Consider the following 21,410-nt stretch of genomic DNA (forward strand, 5'->3'; position numbering starts at 1 on the left):
AAAGGAGCACATAAAGATGACCAGAGTAAATGGATGAAAATGATGATAGAGGGGCTAATGATTCGTCACATTATGCCAATACAAATGCCTCAATCAAAGGGAAAAAAACTGACCAAGAGGAATTCTCATGGACCAATGCACTTGAGAGAAAAAGGAAATGTTCTTCATCCTAATGGAGCCTCACAACCTCAAAGCAGGAGAATTAAACATGAATCATGGCGCATTTAGAGAGGAAATGAGCCTGATGAAGTCATTGTCTAGGTTAATGTGGTTGAATGCATTATAATATTACTGGATTACATAGACCTAACAAGACTGGCCGACAAGTACTCTGAAGCGGAACAGAATAAGGAAACGAGACGACCAACATTATTACAACAACAAAAATATTAGTTTTTCCTCAATTCTACAAACACTAACCCATAATGACAATGTGAAAGAAGTTTGTTTGAAGTCTTTGCAAATGTATTAAAAATAAATAATTTTGCCATGACTAAATGGCTAAAATAGCCATGACACTCAAAATTGAGCTCAGGTGCATCCTGTTTCCACCGATCATCCTTGAAATGTTTCTACAACTTGTGGTAAATTCACCTGTGGTAAATTCAGTTGATTGGACATGATTTGGAAAGGCACACACCTGTCTATAAAATGTCCCACAGTTAAAAGTGCATGTCAGAAATTGTCTTTTGGCCTCCCAGACAGGATTGTAATCGAGGCACAGATCTGGGGAAGGGTACAGAAACGTTTCTGCAGCATTGAAGGTCACAATGAGCACAGTGGACTCCATCCGTGAATGGAAGAAGTTTGGAACCACCAGGACTCTTCCTAGGGTTGGCCGCCTGGCCAAACTGAGCATTCGGGGGAGAAGGGCCTTAGTCAGGGAGGTGACCAAGAACCCGATGGTCACTCTGACAGAGCTCCAGCGTTTCTCTGTGGAGAGAGGAGAACCTTCCAGAAGAACAACCATCTCTGCAGCACTCCACCAATCAGGCCTGTATAGTAGAGTGGCCAGACGGCACATGACAGCCCGCCTGGAGTTTGCCAAAAGGCACCTGAAGGACTCTCAGACCATGAGAAACAAAATTCTCTGGTCTGATAAAACAAAGATTGATACCATCCCTACAGTGGTCATGGTGGCAGCATCATGCTGTGGGGAAGTTTTTCAGCAGCAGGAACTGGGAGACTAGACAGGATCGAGGGAAAGATGAATGCAGTAATGTACAGAGACATCCTTGATGAAAACCTGCTCCAGAGCAGTCTGGACCCCAGACTCGGGTGAAGGTTCATCTTCCAACAGGACAACGACCCGAAGCACACATCCAAGATAACAAAGGAGTGGCTACGGGACAACTCTGTGGATGTCCTTGAGTGGCCCAGCCAGAGCCCAGACTTGAACCCGATTGAACATCTCTGGAGAGATCTGAAAATGGCTGTGCACCGATGCTTCCCTTTCAACCTGATAGAGCTTGAGAGGTCCTGCAAAGAAGAAAGGGAGAAACTGCCCAAAAATAGGTGTGCCAAGCTTGTAGCATCATACTCAAAAAGACTTGAGGCTGTAATTGGTGCCAAAGGTGATTCAACAAAGTATTGAGCAAAGGCTGTGAATACTTATGTAAATGTGATTTTTTTTTGCATTTTATTTTTATTTTTAATAAATTTGCAAAGATTTCAAACAAACTTCTTTCACGTTGTCATTATGGGGTATTGTTTGCAGAATTGAGGAAAATGTAATAAGGCTGTAACATAACAAAATGTGCAAAAAGTGAAGCGCTGTGAATACTTTCCGAATGCACTATATACATATACATATACACATACATGCATACATACACACACACACACACATATATATGGGGTCCACTGACAAAAATTTTACGTAAACTGTCCCTTTAAAAAGTGAAAATGTGTTCAAGTTGTGTGTGTGTGTGTGTGTGTGTGTGTGTGTGTGTGTGTGTGTGTGTGTGTGTGTGTGTGTGTGTGTGTGTGTGTGTGTGTGTGTGTGTGTGTGTGTGTGTGTGTGTGTGTGTGTGTGTGTGTGGTAAGGCAATTCCAAGGAGCATGTACTGGGCTATTTATTCACCAGAGACTCCTGCCTTTGTTTTTCCCACACTTAAATAAAACGACGCGAGGTGGCCTGGAGGGACTGCTCGGTTTTTAGATATTTCACATGCATAGATGTGACCCCCGATTACAGTGAATGTCAAACGCACACATGAAAAGTGACGACATCTAAGAGCAAGCAAGGCCAAATGACAGTTCTTGGTGGCTGCAGGGTGGTTACTTACTTACTTACTTACTTACTTACTTACTTACTTACTGTAGAAGTCTCTATAATATTCTGGTTCTAACAATAGTTTATTGTGTTGTTTGCAGCAGGTATTAATGAGAACTCTGTGGAGGAACTATCTACATAATAAGCCAATGTAAGTAATCTGGAAACAAACTGTTGTAGTCAGACGCAAGTAAAAACATGAACACACTGGAGAGCTGCTTTATAGTAAAAAAAAAACTGAAGTTATTCTAGTAATTGTAACTGTCATTCTAATTGAAAGTGACACTGACAAAGATCTTTCAAGTTTGACACTCTAAGGGCCAGATTTACTAAACAGGGCAAATTAGCGTGAGAGCACAATTCCTAAAAAAAGTGCAGATGGGAGTGGAAAGTTCTGCTTGTGATCTATTGACGACGCGCAAATTAAAGAACACCGATGCACCCGGATCATTTCTATAATTACCAACACAATCTACCAAGAGCACGCAAATTAGCATCAGGTTTAAGACATCCTTTTTTTCTGGGTGGTAAATGATGCCGCAAATACCAATTAATTGACACGCGCAAACCTTAGAAAATTACCTTGCGTGATTCATCTCGATTGGTCGACACAATCGACTGCGTCAATGCTGATAATTAGTCAACGTCAATATTTTGAATCGACTGGGTAAGTTGGGTACGATATGAAATTTTATTAGTACCGCTTAAAGTGTATCGCTTTAAGAATGACAGCACTCTAATAAGAGCGTATTTCTAGCGTATTTAAATAATAAGTATTTCTTAATTTGCGTCGATGTGTGACAGCAGGAGTGAGGACGTGTGTGTGAGCTCCTCTTCCACCGTTCACTAAACAATGGAAGCAGAACAGTCAAATATATACGTGCAGATCAGGAAAAAGAAAGCAACAGAAATGCTTGCATTAGAAAATAAAGTGACTCTGACCTGAAGAGCGTGCAGCCGCGCACACGCCTTTCACTCAGAGAGATCGTCAGTTTCGCAGATTATTGGGTTTGGATGGTCAAAAATATGTAAAAATGCACGTCCTGGCGAGATTCAGGTAAACAGAGTCAGATATGTCTTTAGTGAATTTGGTCCGTGCAGCTCTTAAAGGGCCGGACCTAATATTCTGTGTGATTAATGTTCATCAAACAACAAAAGAAAATAGAACATCAGCCCATGCTTGACTGAATAACTTTAATATATTGATTAAGAATCAGTGTATAGGTAATTTACAGAGTGACTATGCAGACTATGCATTTTTGTTTTACATTTGATTATTTAATTTCTTTATTGAATGCTACTGTTAAAGCTACACTGTGTGATATTTTCCCCCATCTAGCGGTGAAAAGGTATATGACCATCCAGTGAATTTTAGTTTCTGTTCCTCTCAATTCCGATTTCGTTTCAACTCATACGGAGGCCGATTTAGTCCAAGATTAACATGGCTTCCAGTTCGACCTCGTCCACATTCGACACGGTGCCTGTGGGATATTCTGTGCGCAGTGGGATGGTTGGAACTCAACTGGCCTAATTATTCGGCTAGAAAGAACTGCAGCTAATCCAGAGTGAACTTTGATGATAGTAATGTTTATTCAGTCATCCAATTGCAAGGCATAAACAGGTTTGCGTGGATATGTACATAAATGTGGTTTCTGTGAGAGAACAAATAAGGATGGTAAATATACATGATAATGACATGACAGAAGATACACAGTTAAGAACTGTATAACTATACTTATAAGTTACATTTGTATAATGTAACCGTAAACCAGAGCTTATTGTACCATATATAGGCGCTAAATGCAGCTGCATAAAAAGGAGCGGAGCTGCCGCTGCTGCTGCTAACAAGCGGTGTCGGGTTATCAAAGTGTGTGCGCAGCTTTAGCACTGCTGTGCGCTCTGTATAACAAGTGTTAATATGCCGATCAGACCTGATACATATTTCCATCAACATACATTACAAACAAATATTTTCTATAAACGAATAAACATTGTTGATAACAAAATAACTGAATGATTATTCAAATAGGTGAGCATTACGCTATTGTATGTTGACACAAAAATACTTCTGAGGTGACATCAACTGAATTACGCGATGACACACTCTGAAACACATCTACAATGACAATAACTATTATTACTTACGGAGTTATTAACGCACAGAAATACCACACAAGGAAAAACAGACTTTTGAGGAATAAACAAGCCAGGAAAACTCCATATAACTCTGTTACTGGAGCTGCTGAGATGAAAACTCTCTGCGCATGCACCAGACAAGTCTGAACAAGTTGACGCGCACATGCGCGAGGCAGGGAATTTTGTACAGTGCCATCGAGTGTTAAAACCGGTTAAAACGCGAAAGGCGAAGCTTGAATTTACAGGTATGTCCCTCTTTGGCTAATGTACTTTCAAGATGGAGGGGCAACATGGCGACCACCGTTAGATCCCATTACCTTATGTATTTTCAATGGCATATTATAAACTTTCGAGAATACTTTATTACCTGAAAGAAGTAAATATACATTAATGAGCACATATATTTTTGAAAGAACTAAGTGTTTTTAGCTAAGAATAGACTAAAAAAGTTACACAGTGTAGCTTTAAATTGACCTACTGTAGCTGAACATAAAGCACTGTTTTTGTCATATTGTTTGTAATTTACATTTTGGCTTATTTAAAAAAAAAAACAGATTAAATTAAACTAAATATCTATATTGTAATCATAAAATTACATATAAAAAATATTAAATTACTCGTATCATGAAATAAGATTTCGGTTATCCCAACCAGTTCAAAATAGTGGTTAGTGTTAACATGATTGATAATAATGTGATTGTTGCAAACATCTGAAAGTCATAATTTTGGTATCGTGACAACAATATTATATAAAAAATATTCTATATATCCTTTTCTTGTTATGTTGATTTCAAAATTTGTACCTTTTTAAATTTTTACTCTTTTAGTTTTACATTTTGTCAAGGGCTTGTTTACATTTATACTTTTTTATAGTACACTACTGAATGCCAAAGCTGCAAGTAAAATTGAATGTTTTTAAGAAAATTTGTTGAAAATTATTGTTCTAAATTAGTCGTTAGATTAATCGATAAATTAGTCGATAGATTAATCGATATAAAAATAGTCGCTAGTGGCAGCCCTAGTGTGATCGCTCCGTACCGTGCCTGGGCGTGGTTCGTTTAGTGGTTCCTGGCCCACTAGTAAAAGGTGGGCACGGTTATTTGGGCTCAGGCACGTTACGCATGTAGTGTGATCGCTAACTGTGCCGGAGCACGGAACAGCTGTGCGTTACTGTCATCACTACAGCAAACACCAAACTATTACTACTTGGATACACTTTTCAATTAATATGAGATATTTAGGTTTATAACAGCTCTGGTTCTCACCTTATTGATGAACATGAATTGTCATTTGCAAGTAAATTTGCAAATTCCTCCATTAACGTCAGCTGCCCCCATAATAATCTTCTGATAAGTGCAGCACAATCAAATGAAAATCGCTGCATAGCATAAATGATAAATCTAGGCAGTCTATTAGCGAAAGCATCTTTCTTCCGGTTTTCTTCAAAACAAAAAGTTGCATCGTAAATGACGCAAGCGTGCTCCGGCCCGGTACGTTAAGTGCAAGTGTAGGCCAGCGGGGGAGTGTGGAGAGGGGACAATCGCGCTCGGGCTCGGTACAAGGCAACCGTGCCTAGTGTGAATACACTCCTACAAATGCATATGCAATAAGCCGCAAAAATAACCCTGTCCTGCCTTTTCAGCGCTAATATTTTACTGCATGTTTTTAGTAAATCCTGACAGTATTTTTTTAATGCCAAAAGAGGGTTTGTGCCGGCGCAGGCTGCTAGTAAATCTGGCCCTAAAGCTGCTTGTTTTAAAGCAATATATAAAGTGCTATATAACTAAATCTGACATGACGTGATTGGAGTGCCGAATTGAAGAGCTGGTGCAAGCATATCAACATCACTATGATCAGCTGCTTTTTTAACTGCTATTTCCTTAACGCTGACAATTTCATTTTGTTTTTTGTTTTTCGTTTTTCCTCAGGTATTTCAATCTTCTTTTTACGCTTTCCGAATTTCGCTGTGATTAAACTGTGGCCTCAAGTCTGTGATGATCTTCAAAAGTTCATATTCATTGTGGTCATTTGTTGAAACACGGTTGGTTTTTGCTGTCTCGTTGTGTAAGGAAAGCTTCCCAGGCCTTGGCTTTGTTGAATGTTGAAATGTTAACATTTGCATGCTTAGCCAAAACCAATGAGGACAATTTGGGCTTTACTATCAAAACAGTCTCTCTCTAATGAAAACAAGCTAACCACACTTTCCGCTTTCAAACGTAAACTTAATAGAAAAAGAGACAGAAATATTTTGTGTTTAGCACTTTCAGTGTTAAACACCAGCTCAATCTCCTAGGAATCAGGACTGGAGACTCAGCCAGTAAGATTATCAACAGGCCCTGACCATTTCATTCACATTTTCAGTTCATCTGTCCACTGTAATACGCAAACAACTGCACACCCAACACATCTTTCTACTTCTACTGTAAACTATTACTAAACTTTCTACTTATAAAGTCAGACCTACAATGATATAGAGTATATGCCAGAGATTTTAGCTTTATTTTTGGGCAGCAGCTATTTGCACTAATATTTACACTATGTGCAAAAAGCGATAGATGCTATTTACACCAAGTGAAAATAGCATATTTTCTTAGCGATAATTGCTATTTACACATACTAAAATGCCTTTCTGATGAAGAGCGAGCTCGGCAAAAGGCGGATTCGATCACATCAAAACCTATATCCTTAAGCCTTATGCTCTACTGACTGCACCACTGAAGACGTTGAAACACATGCATCCTTTATTAATATTGTTTCGCCCAACGAGGCATTGTTAGGTGGAGCTAGTGCAAATATCACTTGCCAACAAGGCACGTTATTTGCACTTGGTGTAAATAGACACTCTAATAGAAACTTCTAATGTGTTTAATAGAATGCACGTCGTCTTTTTCAGCGGCCTTGATTATGGAAGTATTTTTCCTATTCAGATTTTTAAAAAGTTTTCATTAAAGTGTTATAAGTCAACCAAACAACTGAGTTGAATCACAACATTACAAATTTGAATTTTAAATTTAAAAGTATTTGAAAATCAGACTAAAAAACAAAAGGTACAAGACTTAACAGCTTTAATGAGGGAATCCCATGAAGCACTTTGAATGACAAATTAAAAATGATGTAGAAATATAAAAATGTCTATGTGGTGTCTTTAATATGCTTTAAGATAAACCATGTGTAAATTCATAAGTCATTTCTTAAAACTGAAGTGAACCAAAGACAGTCTCAAAAACACGGTTTGAAATCGCCCCCATTCTGTAGACTACGTCACAAACATATTGTAACCAATCACATCGAGAGCAGGCGGGCTTTAGCATATCATTAGCTGCTGCGAACCAGGTGAGTATTAAGAGAAGCCAGGTTATCCCGGTATATTTTTCTGTTGATTTGAAAAATCGGATAAATTAAGCATATATGATGTATATTACGATGTTATGATAAACTACATGCCTTTCTCCACTAACGTTCTTAACGTTCACAAAGCTCCACTAAGGTGCTTTTAGAAGGCATCTGTCCTGTCTGACTCTGACTGTGCGTTCACACCATACGAGACTTGCGCAAATAAATCGCGCTATTCGTGCGTAGTTGGATGCTTGAGTTTACTCGCTTCATTCGCGTGTGACATTCGCTTCATTTGCACGTGACATTCACTTCACAACAGACACAAATTCGCGTCATTGGGAGGTGCTTCTGTCAGCCGGCTTGTCTTGTTGCGAAATGGCTGAAATGGATTGTTTTAAAATACGGCAGATAAACTAAATTTGCCGGCTCTAACTAGCTTGTAATCTCAATAGGCCTATGTATAGCTCAAATTGAGTAAAGATCGCTGTAAAGAATGAAGATGTATCGTACAGCTCCGGGTATCCACATATGATTTAGTCCTCATTGTTGTCACTACTAGAGCAAGCTCCTGATTGGTTAGCGTGGCCGCGTCATTCGCTCCGAATCACACCGCAGAATGTCTATTCGCGTCTTTGCTTTGACTTAAAGCTACACTGTGTAACTTTTTTAGTCTATTCTTAGCTAAAAACACTTCGTTCTTTCAAAAATATATGTGCTCATTAATGTATATTTACTTCTTTCAAGTAATAAAGTATTCTCGTAAGTTTATAATATGCCATTGAAAATACATAAGGTAATGGGATCTAACGGTGGTCGCCATGCTGCCCCTCCATCTTGAAAGTACATTAGCCAAAGAGGGACATACCCGTAAATTCAAGCTTCGCCTTTCGCGTTTTAACCGGTTTTAAAGGGTTAGTTCACCCAAAAATGAAAATTCTGTCATTAATTACTCACCCTCATGTCGTTCGACACCCGTAAGTCCTCCGTTCATATTCGGAACACAAATGAAGATATTTTAGTTGAAAGCTGATGGCTGAGAAAGGCTTCAGACAGGCCTCCATTGGCATTAAGTACATTGACACTTCCAAGATCCATGAAAGGCACTTAAAACGTCGTTACAAAGTCTATCTCACCACAGTGGCTCTACAATAAGTTTACGATGCGACGACAATAGTTTTTGTGCGCAAAAAAAAAATCAAAATAACACCTTTAACCAACTTGTTCTCGACTTCCGTGTGTGCCTCCACAACGCATGCGCGAGAATATGACGTAGCGCCGGCGTTCGGGAATCCATGAAATACACACTTTAACCCCATTTTGAGAACTACGCCGAGACCTAAAGCACGATCAATGTAGAATCCAACAGCTTAGATACGCGCGTCTTCCTCTGCTCGTAAACAAATCGCTTCTTGGTCATATGTCCGAACGCCGGATCTGCGTCATATTCTCGCGCATGCGTCGTGGAGGCATACACGGAAGTCGAGAACAAGTTGGTTAAAGGTGTTATTTTGATTTTTTTTTGCGCACAAAAACTATTGTCGTCGCATCGTAAACTTATTGTAGAGCCACTGTGGTGAGATAGACTTTGTAACGACGTTTTAAGTGCCTTTCATGGATCTTGGAAGTGTCAATGTACTGAATGCCAATGGAGGCCTGTCTGAAGCCTTTCTCAGCCATCAGCTTTCAACTAAAATATCTTCATTTGTGTTCCGAATATGAACGGAGGTCTTACGGGTGTCCAACGACATGAGGGTGAGTAATTAATGACAGAATTTTCATTTTTGGGTGAACTAACCCTTTAATACTCGATGGCACTGTACAAACTTCTCTGCCTCGCGCATGTGCGCGTCAACTTGTTCAGACTTGTCTGGTGCATGCGCAGAGAGTTTTCATCTCAGCAGCGTCCAGTAACAGAGTTATATGGAGTTTTCCTGGCTTGTTTATTCCTCAAAAGTCTGTTTTTCCTTGTGTGGTATTTCTGTGCGTTAATAACTCCGTAAGTAATAATAGTTATTGTCATTGTAGATGTGTTTCAGAGTGTGTCATCGCGTAATTCAGTTGATGTCACCTCAGAAGTATTTTTGTGTCAACATACAATAGCGTAATGCTCACCTATTTGAATAATCATTCAGTTATTTTGTTATCAACAATGTTTAATTTGTTTATAGAAAATATTTGCTTGTAATGTATGTTGATGGAAATATGTATCAGGTCTGATCGGCATATTAACAATTGTTATACAGAGCGCACAGCAGTGCTAAAGCTGCGCACACACTTTGATAACCCGACACCGCTTGTTAGCAGCAGCAGCGGCAGCTCCGCTCCTTTTAATGCAGCTGCATTTAGCGCCTATATATGGTACAATAAGCTCTGGTTTACGGTTACATTATACAAATGTAACTTATAAGTATAGTTATACAGTTCTTAACTGTGTATCTTCTGTCATGTCATTATCATGTATATTTACCATCCTTATTTGTTCTCTCACAGAAACCACATTTATGTACATATCCACGCAAACCTGTTTATGCCTTGCAATTGGATGACTGAATAAACATTACTATCATCAAAGTTCTTTCTAGCCGAATAATTAGGCCAGTTGAGTTCCAACCATCCCACTGTGCACAGAATATCCCACAGGCACCGTGTCGAATGTGGACGCGGTCGAACTGGAAGCAATATTAATCTTGGACTAAATCGGCCACCGTAGGAGTTGAAACGAGTTGAAACGGAATTGAGAGGAACAGAAACTAAAATTCACTGGATGGTCATATACCTTTTCACAACTAGATGGGGGAAAATATCACACAGTGTAGCTTTAACATGTAAATAACTCGCGCTTAACACATCATTCGGTCTGGTGTGAACGCACCATGAGGCCCTGCTTACACATTTCAAAACGCATAACTTTTGACCCCCTTCGAAAATGGAAACTTTTGGAAATGCTGTAGACCCCGTTTTAGTTTGAAAACTCATGCGTTTCAGTGTAGACGAACCAAAACTAAGACTTTTAAAAATGAAGGCATGCTGTGTTTGATAACGTAGTCAAACCAAAGGCTAATCATATGAATAACTGTTATGTGTCTGACTTAGAGAGCAATAAATAAAATGCATTACATCGACTTGTAGACAAGCCTGTATAATTTGCTCTTCCACTTCTTCTGAATCAGTTTCTGGTTCACACATGGCTGAATTAAACCAGTATTTCACCTTGCCATGGTTTTACTACAGTAAAGTTGAGTGAGTGGATCAGGTAGTCTGAGCTGGTGTGATTGAGTGGAGGCTGGGAATCATTTGCATATTCATGGATCTGCGTATACTAAATGAAGCAAGAGTTACATGCAAGCTGTTTTAAGGCATGAAGAAATTATTTTCGCAGGGAAAAAAACTTTTAGATATGCCATTTTGGTGATCAAAGATGATTTTTAATGGATACAATTATTACTGGGGGATTTTAAGTTCCTGAATGGTGAAGATGTCTTTGCAGAATCATGGGGAATGCAGTTTTTCACCAGAAATGACACTCAAAGATGACTACTTAAAAAATATGTTGAAATAATGCTTCAAACAAGACAAATATCATCAATTAACAACTTTGTAGCCGTCTTAAAAGGTTACTGTTACAAATAAATTACCCTATGGAGACAATGAATAAGATTTTTACTTCGGGAACCCGCCTGTTGCTGTACTACACTACCCGTAATCCTGTAATCCTGTAGTAAGATTCACAAATCAGTGAAGTTGGTTTACTGATATGGGGACTTTTTGCAGACTAGTGGAAACTAGCTTTGTAATTTAATGCTAATGTAAACATCTAGCTATGGGTCTGCCTTACATGCAACTGTTTTTTTGTTTGTTGTTGTTGCTCAACAAAAAAAGTCTCATGGCAACCAAACTACATTAGATAAACATTGATAAACAGAGCTAGCATTTGTGTAGCATGTGTAGAATCACCAAGAGAACCATTTATCATTTTTATTATCTATCGGTTTCATTATTGTGCAACATAGGAAGTGAGTCATTGATGGATTTTATTGGCTTAAAATGTAGATTTTTTGATAACCGAGTTTCAAACTTCAAACAAAGTTGTAATGAGCTGAATTACAGGAAATCTTCACTGAACAATTTTCTGAAATGCCCATTGACAAAATCAACTGGAAAAAGAGTGGTGGACTATTTCAACCAAAAATGAAAATTAGCCGATCATTTACTCATCCTCAAGTCATCCTAGGTGTATATGACATTCCTCTTTCAGACGAATAAAATTATAGAGTTATATTTAAAAAGTCCAGGCTAATCCAAGCTTTATCATGGCAGCGATTGTTGCTCTGTTTTTGAAGTTTTGTTCATTACTTATTTAAAACTTTTTAAAGTAAATCGGATCGCCTTCCGTTTTCAATTTAGGGAAAAAGTGTGTAAAGTGCCTCTCGCAGTTCAAAATGCTTACGCTACCAGTTACGCTCGCCAGACGTCGCATAAGCATTTTGAACTGCGAGAGGCACTTTCAACAATTTCCACGGAAGGCGATGGGCCGGAACTTTTCATTATAAAGTTTTAAATATGGATATTTTTCTTACACAAACGCATCGATTCGCTTCAGAAGGCCTCCACTCAATCACACTCAAATCACAGAGCCGTGTGGAGCACGTTATTTGATGGACAGATGCATTTTTTATGGACTTCAAAAATAACCCAACAGTCACTCCCATTATAAAGCTTGGATTAGCCAGGGCCCGTATTCATAAAGATTCTAAGAGTCCTCTCAGAAAACTCCTAATTTAGCTTAAAAACTTTTACGTAAGAGTGTTAGCTTAAGAGCTATTCGGGACCGATCTGAGAGCAACTCTGAGCAAGGAAAATACAAAAACTTTTATCTTAGTGAAGAGGCGGGGCTGACCCTGTTGCTACGCATGACACAGTCTTTTGAAGACTGTGATTGGTTGGTTGTCCAAAAAGGGGAAAAAAGGAGCGCTTTTAAGTATAGGGTCTATTCTAAGCCTTCACTTTGAAATTACAAGCGCAAATTGTCCTATTTTACCATTCTCTCTCACTCACACACACACACACACACACACATTATATATATGTATATAAATCCTTTTATTATTTACCATGCTGTTAATTTCCTATAAGGTATTTGATTGGCTTAGAATTATACATATTGTTCCACTCTTTCCAATAACACTGATTGCTGGCATGTCTATTTATTTGGTGGTTTGAAAGTTGGGTTTAATGCAACAAACATGATCCCTGCACGATCTAATCTATAGCGTCTTATTAAGTCACTGTCATCCATTCCATTGTCTGCAACACATTTCTTCTCCCTCTTCGTCTTTCTGCCATTTTCTCCGCTGCTAAAGAAACTCTCAAGCCTCTTAAAAGTCCTCGTCCGTGCTCCTAACAAATTTGACCTTAAGACCTCTTTTAAGGGTTAAGATGCTTTCTGAATTACTTTTTTCTTTACTAGAATTTTTTTTGTTAATTTTAAGAGTAAACGCCCACATTTCTAAGAATTTTCTTAGAATTTTGTCACTAGGAGCTACTCTTTGCATTAAGATTCTTTATGAATACGGGCCCAGGACTTTAATATAACTCTGATTTTATTCGTCTGAAAGAAGAGTGTCATATACACCTAGGATGACTTAAGGGTGAGTAAATTAATTAGCCTTTATAAATTAATAAAGGCTAATTTTCATTTTTGGGTGACCTATCCCTTTAAAAAGAAACAGAAAAATGTTTAAAATGTAATTGTGTTAAGAGGAGATCCACTTACCTGCACAACATCTATCCCTCTTTTCCTGAAAGAAACAAACAAAATAAAATTAGTTTTTTTTTTGCTCATGCCACAGGTTGACAAAAAAAAAAAAAAAAAGAATGTATCTTGGATTAAAACATTTTAAGTTAATATTCTATCATAACGGATTACATTCTGACATGAAAATTAAACCTGGATAAAAATATCTGTTGCCTAGCAACAGAGTTGAGCTCAGAGAAACCCTGACTGGCTGTAGGAAGTCAGAGCCATCAAACTGCCGTTGCTGTTAGAAAAGCTCTACATTTAGACAGCGCACAACAAGGAACGACTGTCACAAAGCAAGCCCTAGTCAAATGTCACAATTTACCACAGTGTTTCTGTAGAACAACAGGACAAGCTGACACACAAGAATCCGCTTGCTCGGTTTTATGAGCGGTCATAGTTTGCACTAAAGTTTGTAAAGCTAAATACATGCTGCCTTTTACTTGTGCTTTGTAGTGAGATCCTGAAATTGGATCCTGATAGAGGATCCACACTGCATGCTGACGGGGAAGCCCTTTGGATGATTTTCAGGGGTCATTAAAGTCGTCATGAAACAGAAGTTGCGATAGTCTTTCTTTCCCTATTGTGACATATATCCGAGTGAAACTGCTTCTTGAACAAAGAAAAAAAATATAGGACGGGACTTGATTTTGTCTTTTGGGAATTTATTGGATCGTTGGTTTGCTATTGGTTGACCTCATGTGAGTGACAGGTAGCCACACCCTCACGCCCGTAAACACACCAGAGAAAAGATAAAAGATTATAAAAGAGCACATGAAATGTAAAAAAATTAAATAAATGATCTGCAGAGACAAATCATTTATAATAAATACTAAACTATTGCATAAATGGTCAATTTTGATTTCATGGTGACTTTGAGAAGCCTGACAACCATTTTCTCTTCTTGTGTCAGATTATTTCATGCCAATGTCAAAATAATCATGAAGTGTATGAGCCAGATTTATTATTCTGTCAGGAAACATCATGAGTGGGTTTGTGGGAGTTTCAGTGAGACAGAACCTTTCTGTCTGGGTTCAATTCATTATGGGATTTAAAAAAAATATGGATATGGAAACTGAAAAAACATTTATCTAATTCCATCTACCAACTGGGTCTGTCAGAGTGAGCAGACGAAACAGGCCTCAACTCCTCCTGAATGCGGAGTATGTTGTCAGTATTACATAAATCATCAAAATGTGTGCCAGAAGGTGGGAAATAATGACATCCGTTGTGGAAGGAAAGTAATTAAAAGGAAATGATTGTACAAATCAGAGCTGCTTGACCAATGTAATCTGAAGGCACTCAAATGTCAACAGTGCCTCAGAACCGAACCAGACTTGTGTTTCTCAAAGGCATTGTGAGCTACGCTGATCATAGAGACCAATGGTGCCAATGATGGTCATTTTGAGTTCTGGTCTGAGAGAAAAAATCCTGAGGGGAAACTTCCTGAATGAAATTAAGGTTTGTATTACATTGTATTCTATCATATTATTACTGTACAAATAGGAAAACGTCTGAAGTCTCACATTTGAGACTTTGCATGTACAGTGAGGAAAATAAGTATTTGAACACCCTGCTATTTTGCAAGTTCTCCCACTAAGAAATCATGGAGGAGTCTGAAATTGTCATCGTAGGTGCGTCCACTGTGAGAGACATAATCTAAAAAAAAAAAATCCAGAAATCCCAATGTATGATTTTTAACTATTTATTTGTATGATACAGCTGCAAATAAGTATTTGAACACCTGAGAAAATCAATGTTAATATTTGGTACAGTAGCCTTTGTTTGCAATTACAGAGGTCAAACGTTTCCTGTAGTTTTTCACCAGGTTTGCACACACTGCAGGAGGGATTTTGGCCCACTCCTCCACACAAAGATTCTCTATTGGGTTTAGGTCTGGAGACTGGCTAGGCCACGCCAGAACCTTGATATGCTTCTTACAGAGCCACTCCTTGGTTATCCTGGCTGTGTGCTTCGGGTCATTGTCATGTTGGAAGACCCAGCCTCGACCCATCTTCAATGCTCTAACTGAGGGAAGGAGGTTGTTCCCCAAAATCTCGCAATACATGGCCCCAGTCATCCTCTCCTTAATACAGTGCAGTCGCCCTGTCCCATGTGCAGAAAAACACCCCCAAAGCATGATGCTACCACCCCCATGCTTCACAGTAGGGATGGTGTTCTTGGGATGGTACTCATCATTCTTCTTCCTCCAAACACGTTTAGTGGAATTATGACCAAAAAGTTCTATTTTGGTCTCATCTGACCACATGACTTTCTCCCATGCCTCCTCTGGATCATCCAAATGGTCATTGGCAAACTTAAGACGGGTCTGGACATGTGCTGGTTTAAGCAGGGGAACCTTCCGTGCCATGCATGATTTCAAACCATGACGTCTTAGTGTATTACCAACAGTAACCTTGGAAACGCTGGTCCCAGCTCTTTTCAGGTCATTGACCAGCTCCTCCCGTGTAGTTCTGGGCTGATTTCTCACCTTTCTTAGGATCATTGAGACCCCACAAGGCGAGATCTTGCATGGAGCCCCAGTCCGAGGGAGATTGACAGCCATGTTTAGCTTCTTCCATTTTCTAATGATTGCTCCAACAGTGGACCTTTTTCACCAAGCTGCTTGGCAATTTCCCCGTAGCCCTTTCCAGCCTTGTGGAGGTGTACAATTTTGTCTCTAGTGTCTTTGAAAGCTCTTTGGTCTTGGCCATGTTAGTAGTTGGACTCTTACTGATTGTATGGGTTGGACAGGTGTCTTTATGCAGCTAACGACCTCATACAGGTGCATCTAATTTAGGATAATAAATGGAGTGGAGGTGGACATTTTAAAAGCAGACTAACAGGTCTTTGAGGGTCAGAATTCTAGCTGATAGACAGGTGTTCAAATACTTATTTGCAGCTGTATCATACAAATAAATAGTTAAAAAATCATATTGTGTTTTTATATATTTATATATAATATATTGTGATTTCTGGATTTTTTTTTTTTTTTGATTATGTCTCTCACAGTGGACATGCACCTACGATGACAATTTCAGACCCCTCCATGATTTCCAAGTGGGAGAACTTGCAAAATAGCAGGGTGTTCAAATACTTATTTTCCTCACTGTATATCGCAGCTAACGCCTAGTGTGAAACGTTCCTGTACTCGGGGTTAAAAGCAGTGTTTAAAAACGACAATAACCCAGGGTTTAAGCGCAGTGTGAAAAGCCCTAAAGTTGATCGGTTACATCTTGCCACCCACATGAAGACATTCTAAGGTTGTGTTCAGACTTGTAGTTCGGTTCGCTTGGTTTGTTTGGTCCGGACCAACAAAAAAAAAACTTTTAGTCCTGGTCCGCTTAGCGTTCAAATTGGCATTTTAACACCAAACCTAAAGATACTGAACCTAAAGGCATAGGGATATATTCACAACCTGTTTGGTCAGCTTTTATGACATATTGCCCATTTTGTGACAGAACTTACCGAACATCTAAAACAATGCTGTGTGCTGGGCTAAATGTGCTCGTTGTATGTGTGTAGCCTACATGATGGTATTTTGACCAGCTGTGAAGACCTTAGTTATAATGTGGACGCGGTTCTGATGCCTGTACCGAACTGTGATGGGCAACATCACGACTATGACAAGAAAAAAATTATATGCGTGAGCATTCCTTCCTTTTTAGGGTCTCATCTTCCTGTTTACATGCCTTTGGTCTGTGTTGAGTTCATATTTCAGTCGAACCACAACAGAGTTTGTTTGGAAGTGGATCAAGACCCATCTTTTCAGCGGTCATGGTCCACTTGTTTGGTGCACACCAGGGTTCAGATGGCAGCGTTCACACTATTTCAAATAAACCGCATTAACAGAGCAATCACACCAGAGTTTGTTTTAATTGAAGCAAACATGCCAAGTGTGAACACACCCTAAGGGAATACAGAAAAGGAAATTGAATCAAATCATAATTATGACCGCTAACGATCTCTGCTTTGATTGAGGCAGGATAATCTACTTTTCTTTATAAAAATACTGGGCTGAAGTTATCCAGGAGAAACAGTGGTATTGTGTGAAACGAGACGCAGTTCTGGACTGAGCTGGGTCACAGTGACAGATCAGGGACGCTGGATTTAGAGATACGGACAGACACAAATGTGGCTCAGATTTCATTGGTTTCATTCTATTATCTAAGTTAAGCAGAATATTGGATAGAGAAAACAAAACATGTTGAGCACAATTGCTTTTATTATGACTGAGATACGAAAGAGGGTAAAGGAAACAGTCCAATAGAACAACTTGTTTATACCAGAAGATAAAAGACATATTTTCTTGTTAACCTTGGAGGGTTTCATTTTGATTTTCTCAACTTTTGACTGCACCAACAAAGTAGAGCTGCACGGTTCTGGACAAACTGAGAATCACATTTTTTCACATTCTGAATAGACAAACTGAAGAAAATAACGTGTAATTTCTCAGAGGTGCTCACAAAATGTTAATCGCTGCAGTCTATTTAAAAATATTTAGTTAATTTGAATTGATTTTTTTTTTTTTTTTATCAGGTTGAATGAATGATTCAATCACTCGCACAGAGACTTCAGTGTGTTTGAATGAATCTCTTGAATGAATGATTCAATGACAAATACATTTTTAAGAGTCACTTGTCGCCACCTACTGGTGTAACAATGTCATTGATACAATCTTTAATTTCAAACGTCAAGGTACTTTCAGGTGGTGTGGTGTACTATACATCAGTGTGTATATACAAACTATAAACTTTTATCCCAGTTCTTGTGATAATCTCTATTATTATACTCAAACATTTAGACACAGCTGAATCACTGTCATTTAAAAATATGATCATGGGTGATTGAATCGAGATTGCAATCTTTTAATGATTAATTGTGCATCTGCGCAACAAAGTTTTTAAAATTATTGTTACAATATTGTGAAAAAGAAAAAAAATACATAATTAGGGATGCAGGATATATACTGTATGTACCATGTCGGATATTAGCAGATATTTAAGATAATTTTTTATTTATTGATATCGGTCAATATTGGTTATTTAATTGTGCACACTCATTTTCTCTATTTTTACATTTTACAATTTTCATTTTTATATATTTTTATGTAAGTTAATCTCCAATAACACTAACAATTTAATAACACCATAATCTTTAGCAAAACTCAACATGACTATACAATTTTCATACTATACATTAATGCCTAAATTCACTTGTAGCATTTCAAACCTTTTTACTGTAAACAAAATAGTATAGAGTTTTAATTATCAGCCATTTACCAATTATCAGTCATAAAAGGTTATCGGATTAACAATTACAATATCAGAACATACAGTCAAACAAACATTTATTCAGAAAATGGTAATAAAAATATGACAAGAACTCATTTAGTTAAACTGTCAAAACAAATGCATCTTGATAATGTCAGATAACTTCGATAGAAAGGTATGCAATGGATTACAATCAACCAATCAGCTGTCAGCTGTTAAATTTAAGTACACAATTAGATAATACCAATTTTGGCTAAGCAATGCTTCATTTTGTTCAGTCTGTGGTGTAAAAGGTCGCATTAGCAGTTAAAGAAAAAACACTTAAAACATGGTCAATTTTCAATCAATTTTTATCAATTTTAGTCACTGTATCAAGAATTTTTGGGTATTGGGCTATATGTCACAGCTTACTTTATTTTGCTATCCTCACTTAGATAAATTAACTATAGTGTCCTGCACCCACAAGTAAAAATAGTGGTTTGACTGTACATATACATTCATACATACATGCATACATACATACATACAACACAGCCTTGTGTGTGAATCAAAGATAACGTCCATGCTTCAGTGAGCACATTCATTTCACAAGCCCGTTATTGGTACACGTGTGGTTTGTTACCCAGCGCACACGCGACTGTACCAACCACGATGGCTCTGACAACTTCCGTAAAAATATGATGACATACACAAGACAATATTGCACCTGAACTTCCAGTCAGATTTAGTCAAAAAGACCTTCAGCAGTTTTAGAGGGCCTGCGCTCAAAGATTACTGAATGTCAAGAGTACATAAAACACATCTGTCAATCCTTTATCAAGCTTGTTCAATATTAAACCAAATCTATTTGACAAGATTAATAAACATTCGGTGACATGTTTGAGCAGGACAATAAAGGGGTTGGAAATCGTGACCTCATTTCTTCGAGAGCACAATAATGACCTCTCTAGACCTCTGTTTATCCCTGCAGCTGCGAGCGAGGACTGCTTATAACCTCTGCAGGGAATATCACAAGCATTTGCCGTCTGGGACAGGACACACACACGCACATGTTGGCGGGTAAAATCCTTGTGGTTACCAAAAACACAAACCGCTTTGGTCTTACTCGTCTGTTGTTGCTATGCTTCACTTGTTGCCCTGGTTACAAACAAACTGGAACAGTTGCTTGTTTAGTGTGTAGCCCACAATTAATTGTAAAAATTAAGGCAGAAAGAACGAGTTTGTGCTACAGACATTCATAATACTACAAATCATGCACATTGCTTAGGGAGGGGTATGTTATGTTGTTACCTGTCTTCATGATCAGATCACTTTTCGCCTGCCAGAAAAAAATGGATGAAAAAAATTCATCCAAATGCATCTAGGGACCAGAATAGGGCTGGAACGATGCATCGAATACAAATACATCGATTTGCGGTGAATGTAGGGGTGCACATTTTCAGGACTCATAAATGCTTTCTCGACAAACCCATGCTGAATAAACAGAACCGCACTGGACAACTAGGACAATGGCATATTTTATCCTAGCGCTGAATGTAGTTGTTGTTTCAGCTGTTCGTTCATACAGATATGTATTCAAGTATTCAACTTTAATCTGCTGAATGAACAAACCATTTCAAGACTCACACCTTGCTGTCAATCCCAAACAGTGACTATAGCCCTATTCGCACGGGATTAGTATTATCTGGGGACCTCTGGTGATTTGTAATAATTGCAGAGAATGTCTGTGATCTTAATCCCATGCGAATCTGCCATGTCTGTAATATGTAAAGTAAAAATTCCCCCGCAAATTACCTACCATAATTCGCCAAACACCGAGGTCCTGTGATAATATTAGTCATGTGCGAATCGGCGTCTCTATGTGATTTGGCCGGGATTAGGCGGATCGTATATCATCTTTGCAAGGTTTTTGTTTCCTGTGCACATTTTTATCTTTATCTTTCACTTTAGAATGAGCACCAATTTGGGAGTAAGTTGCTTGAATGGTGTGTTTAATATTATTCTTAATGAAAAACACAAAAACAGAAAAGGACAATGACAAACTCGCTTAAATGGGCGCTTTTACATTTAGGTTTGAAACTCAATCTTTCGCCGTATATTGTTATTATTGCTCAGTTCAGTTTTTAATTGTAGCGTCTGTTCTCTAACTGAACTAAATGATTTGTATTCCTATAAAACAATCAAAATGATATCGATACGACTGTTTATAATTTCATACAGCTCTATCAATAACGAAAAAAACATTAACAAGTCTTGACATCATATCCGGGAGATAAGTCAGTAAATTCGAGTAAAATCACAGGCTTGCTTATCCCGTGTGAATGCGCCACGCAAAATTCAGATGTGGGTGGGTCATTTCTAAATCACACGAGGTCCCCAGATAATACTAATCCCGTGCGAATAGGGTTTAAGAATGCAGGCATCATGGACATTTGTGACCCTGGACCACAAAACCATAAGGGTCAATGTTTTGAAATTGAGATTTTACATCATTTGAAAGCTGAATAAATAAGCTTTTCATTGATGTATGGTTTGTTAGGATATGACAAGGCCGAGATACTACCATTTGAAAATCTGGAATCTGAGGGTGCAA

At 38.3% G+C, this 21,410-nt stretch overlaps 1 protein-coding gene across 1 annotated transcript in view; it reads right to left on the reverse strand.

Annotated features, from left to right (window-relative positions):
* itpk1b (inositol-tetrakisphosphate 1-kinase b) overlaps positions 1-21,410 on the reverse strand; it is an 80,695-nt gene that overhangs the window by 44,603 nt on the left and 14,682 nt on the right. Inside the window, exon 3 of the mRNA XM_079833796.1 lies at positions 13,521-13,545. Within this exon, the coding sequence (XP_079689922.1) occupies positions 13,521-13,545 (25 nt within the window). The remainder of the gene's footprint in view (positions 1-13,520; positions 13,546-21,410) is intronic.

Source organism: Gobio gobio, assembly GCF_949357685.1.
Source record: "Gobio gobio genome assembly, chromosome: 13".
Classification (NCBI taxonomy): Eukaryota; Metazoa; Chordata; class Actinopteri; order Cypriniformes; family Gobionidae; genus Gobio; species Gobio gobio.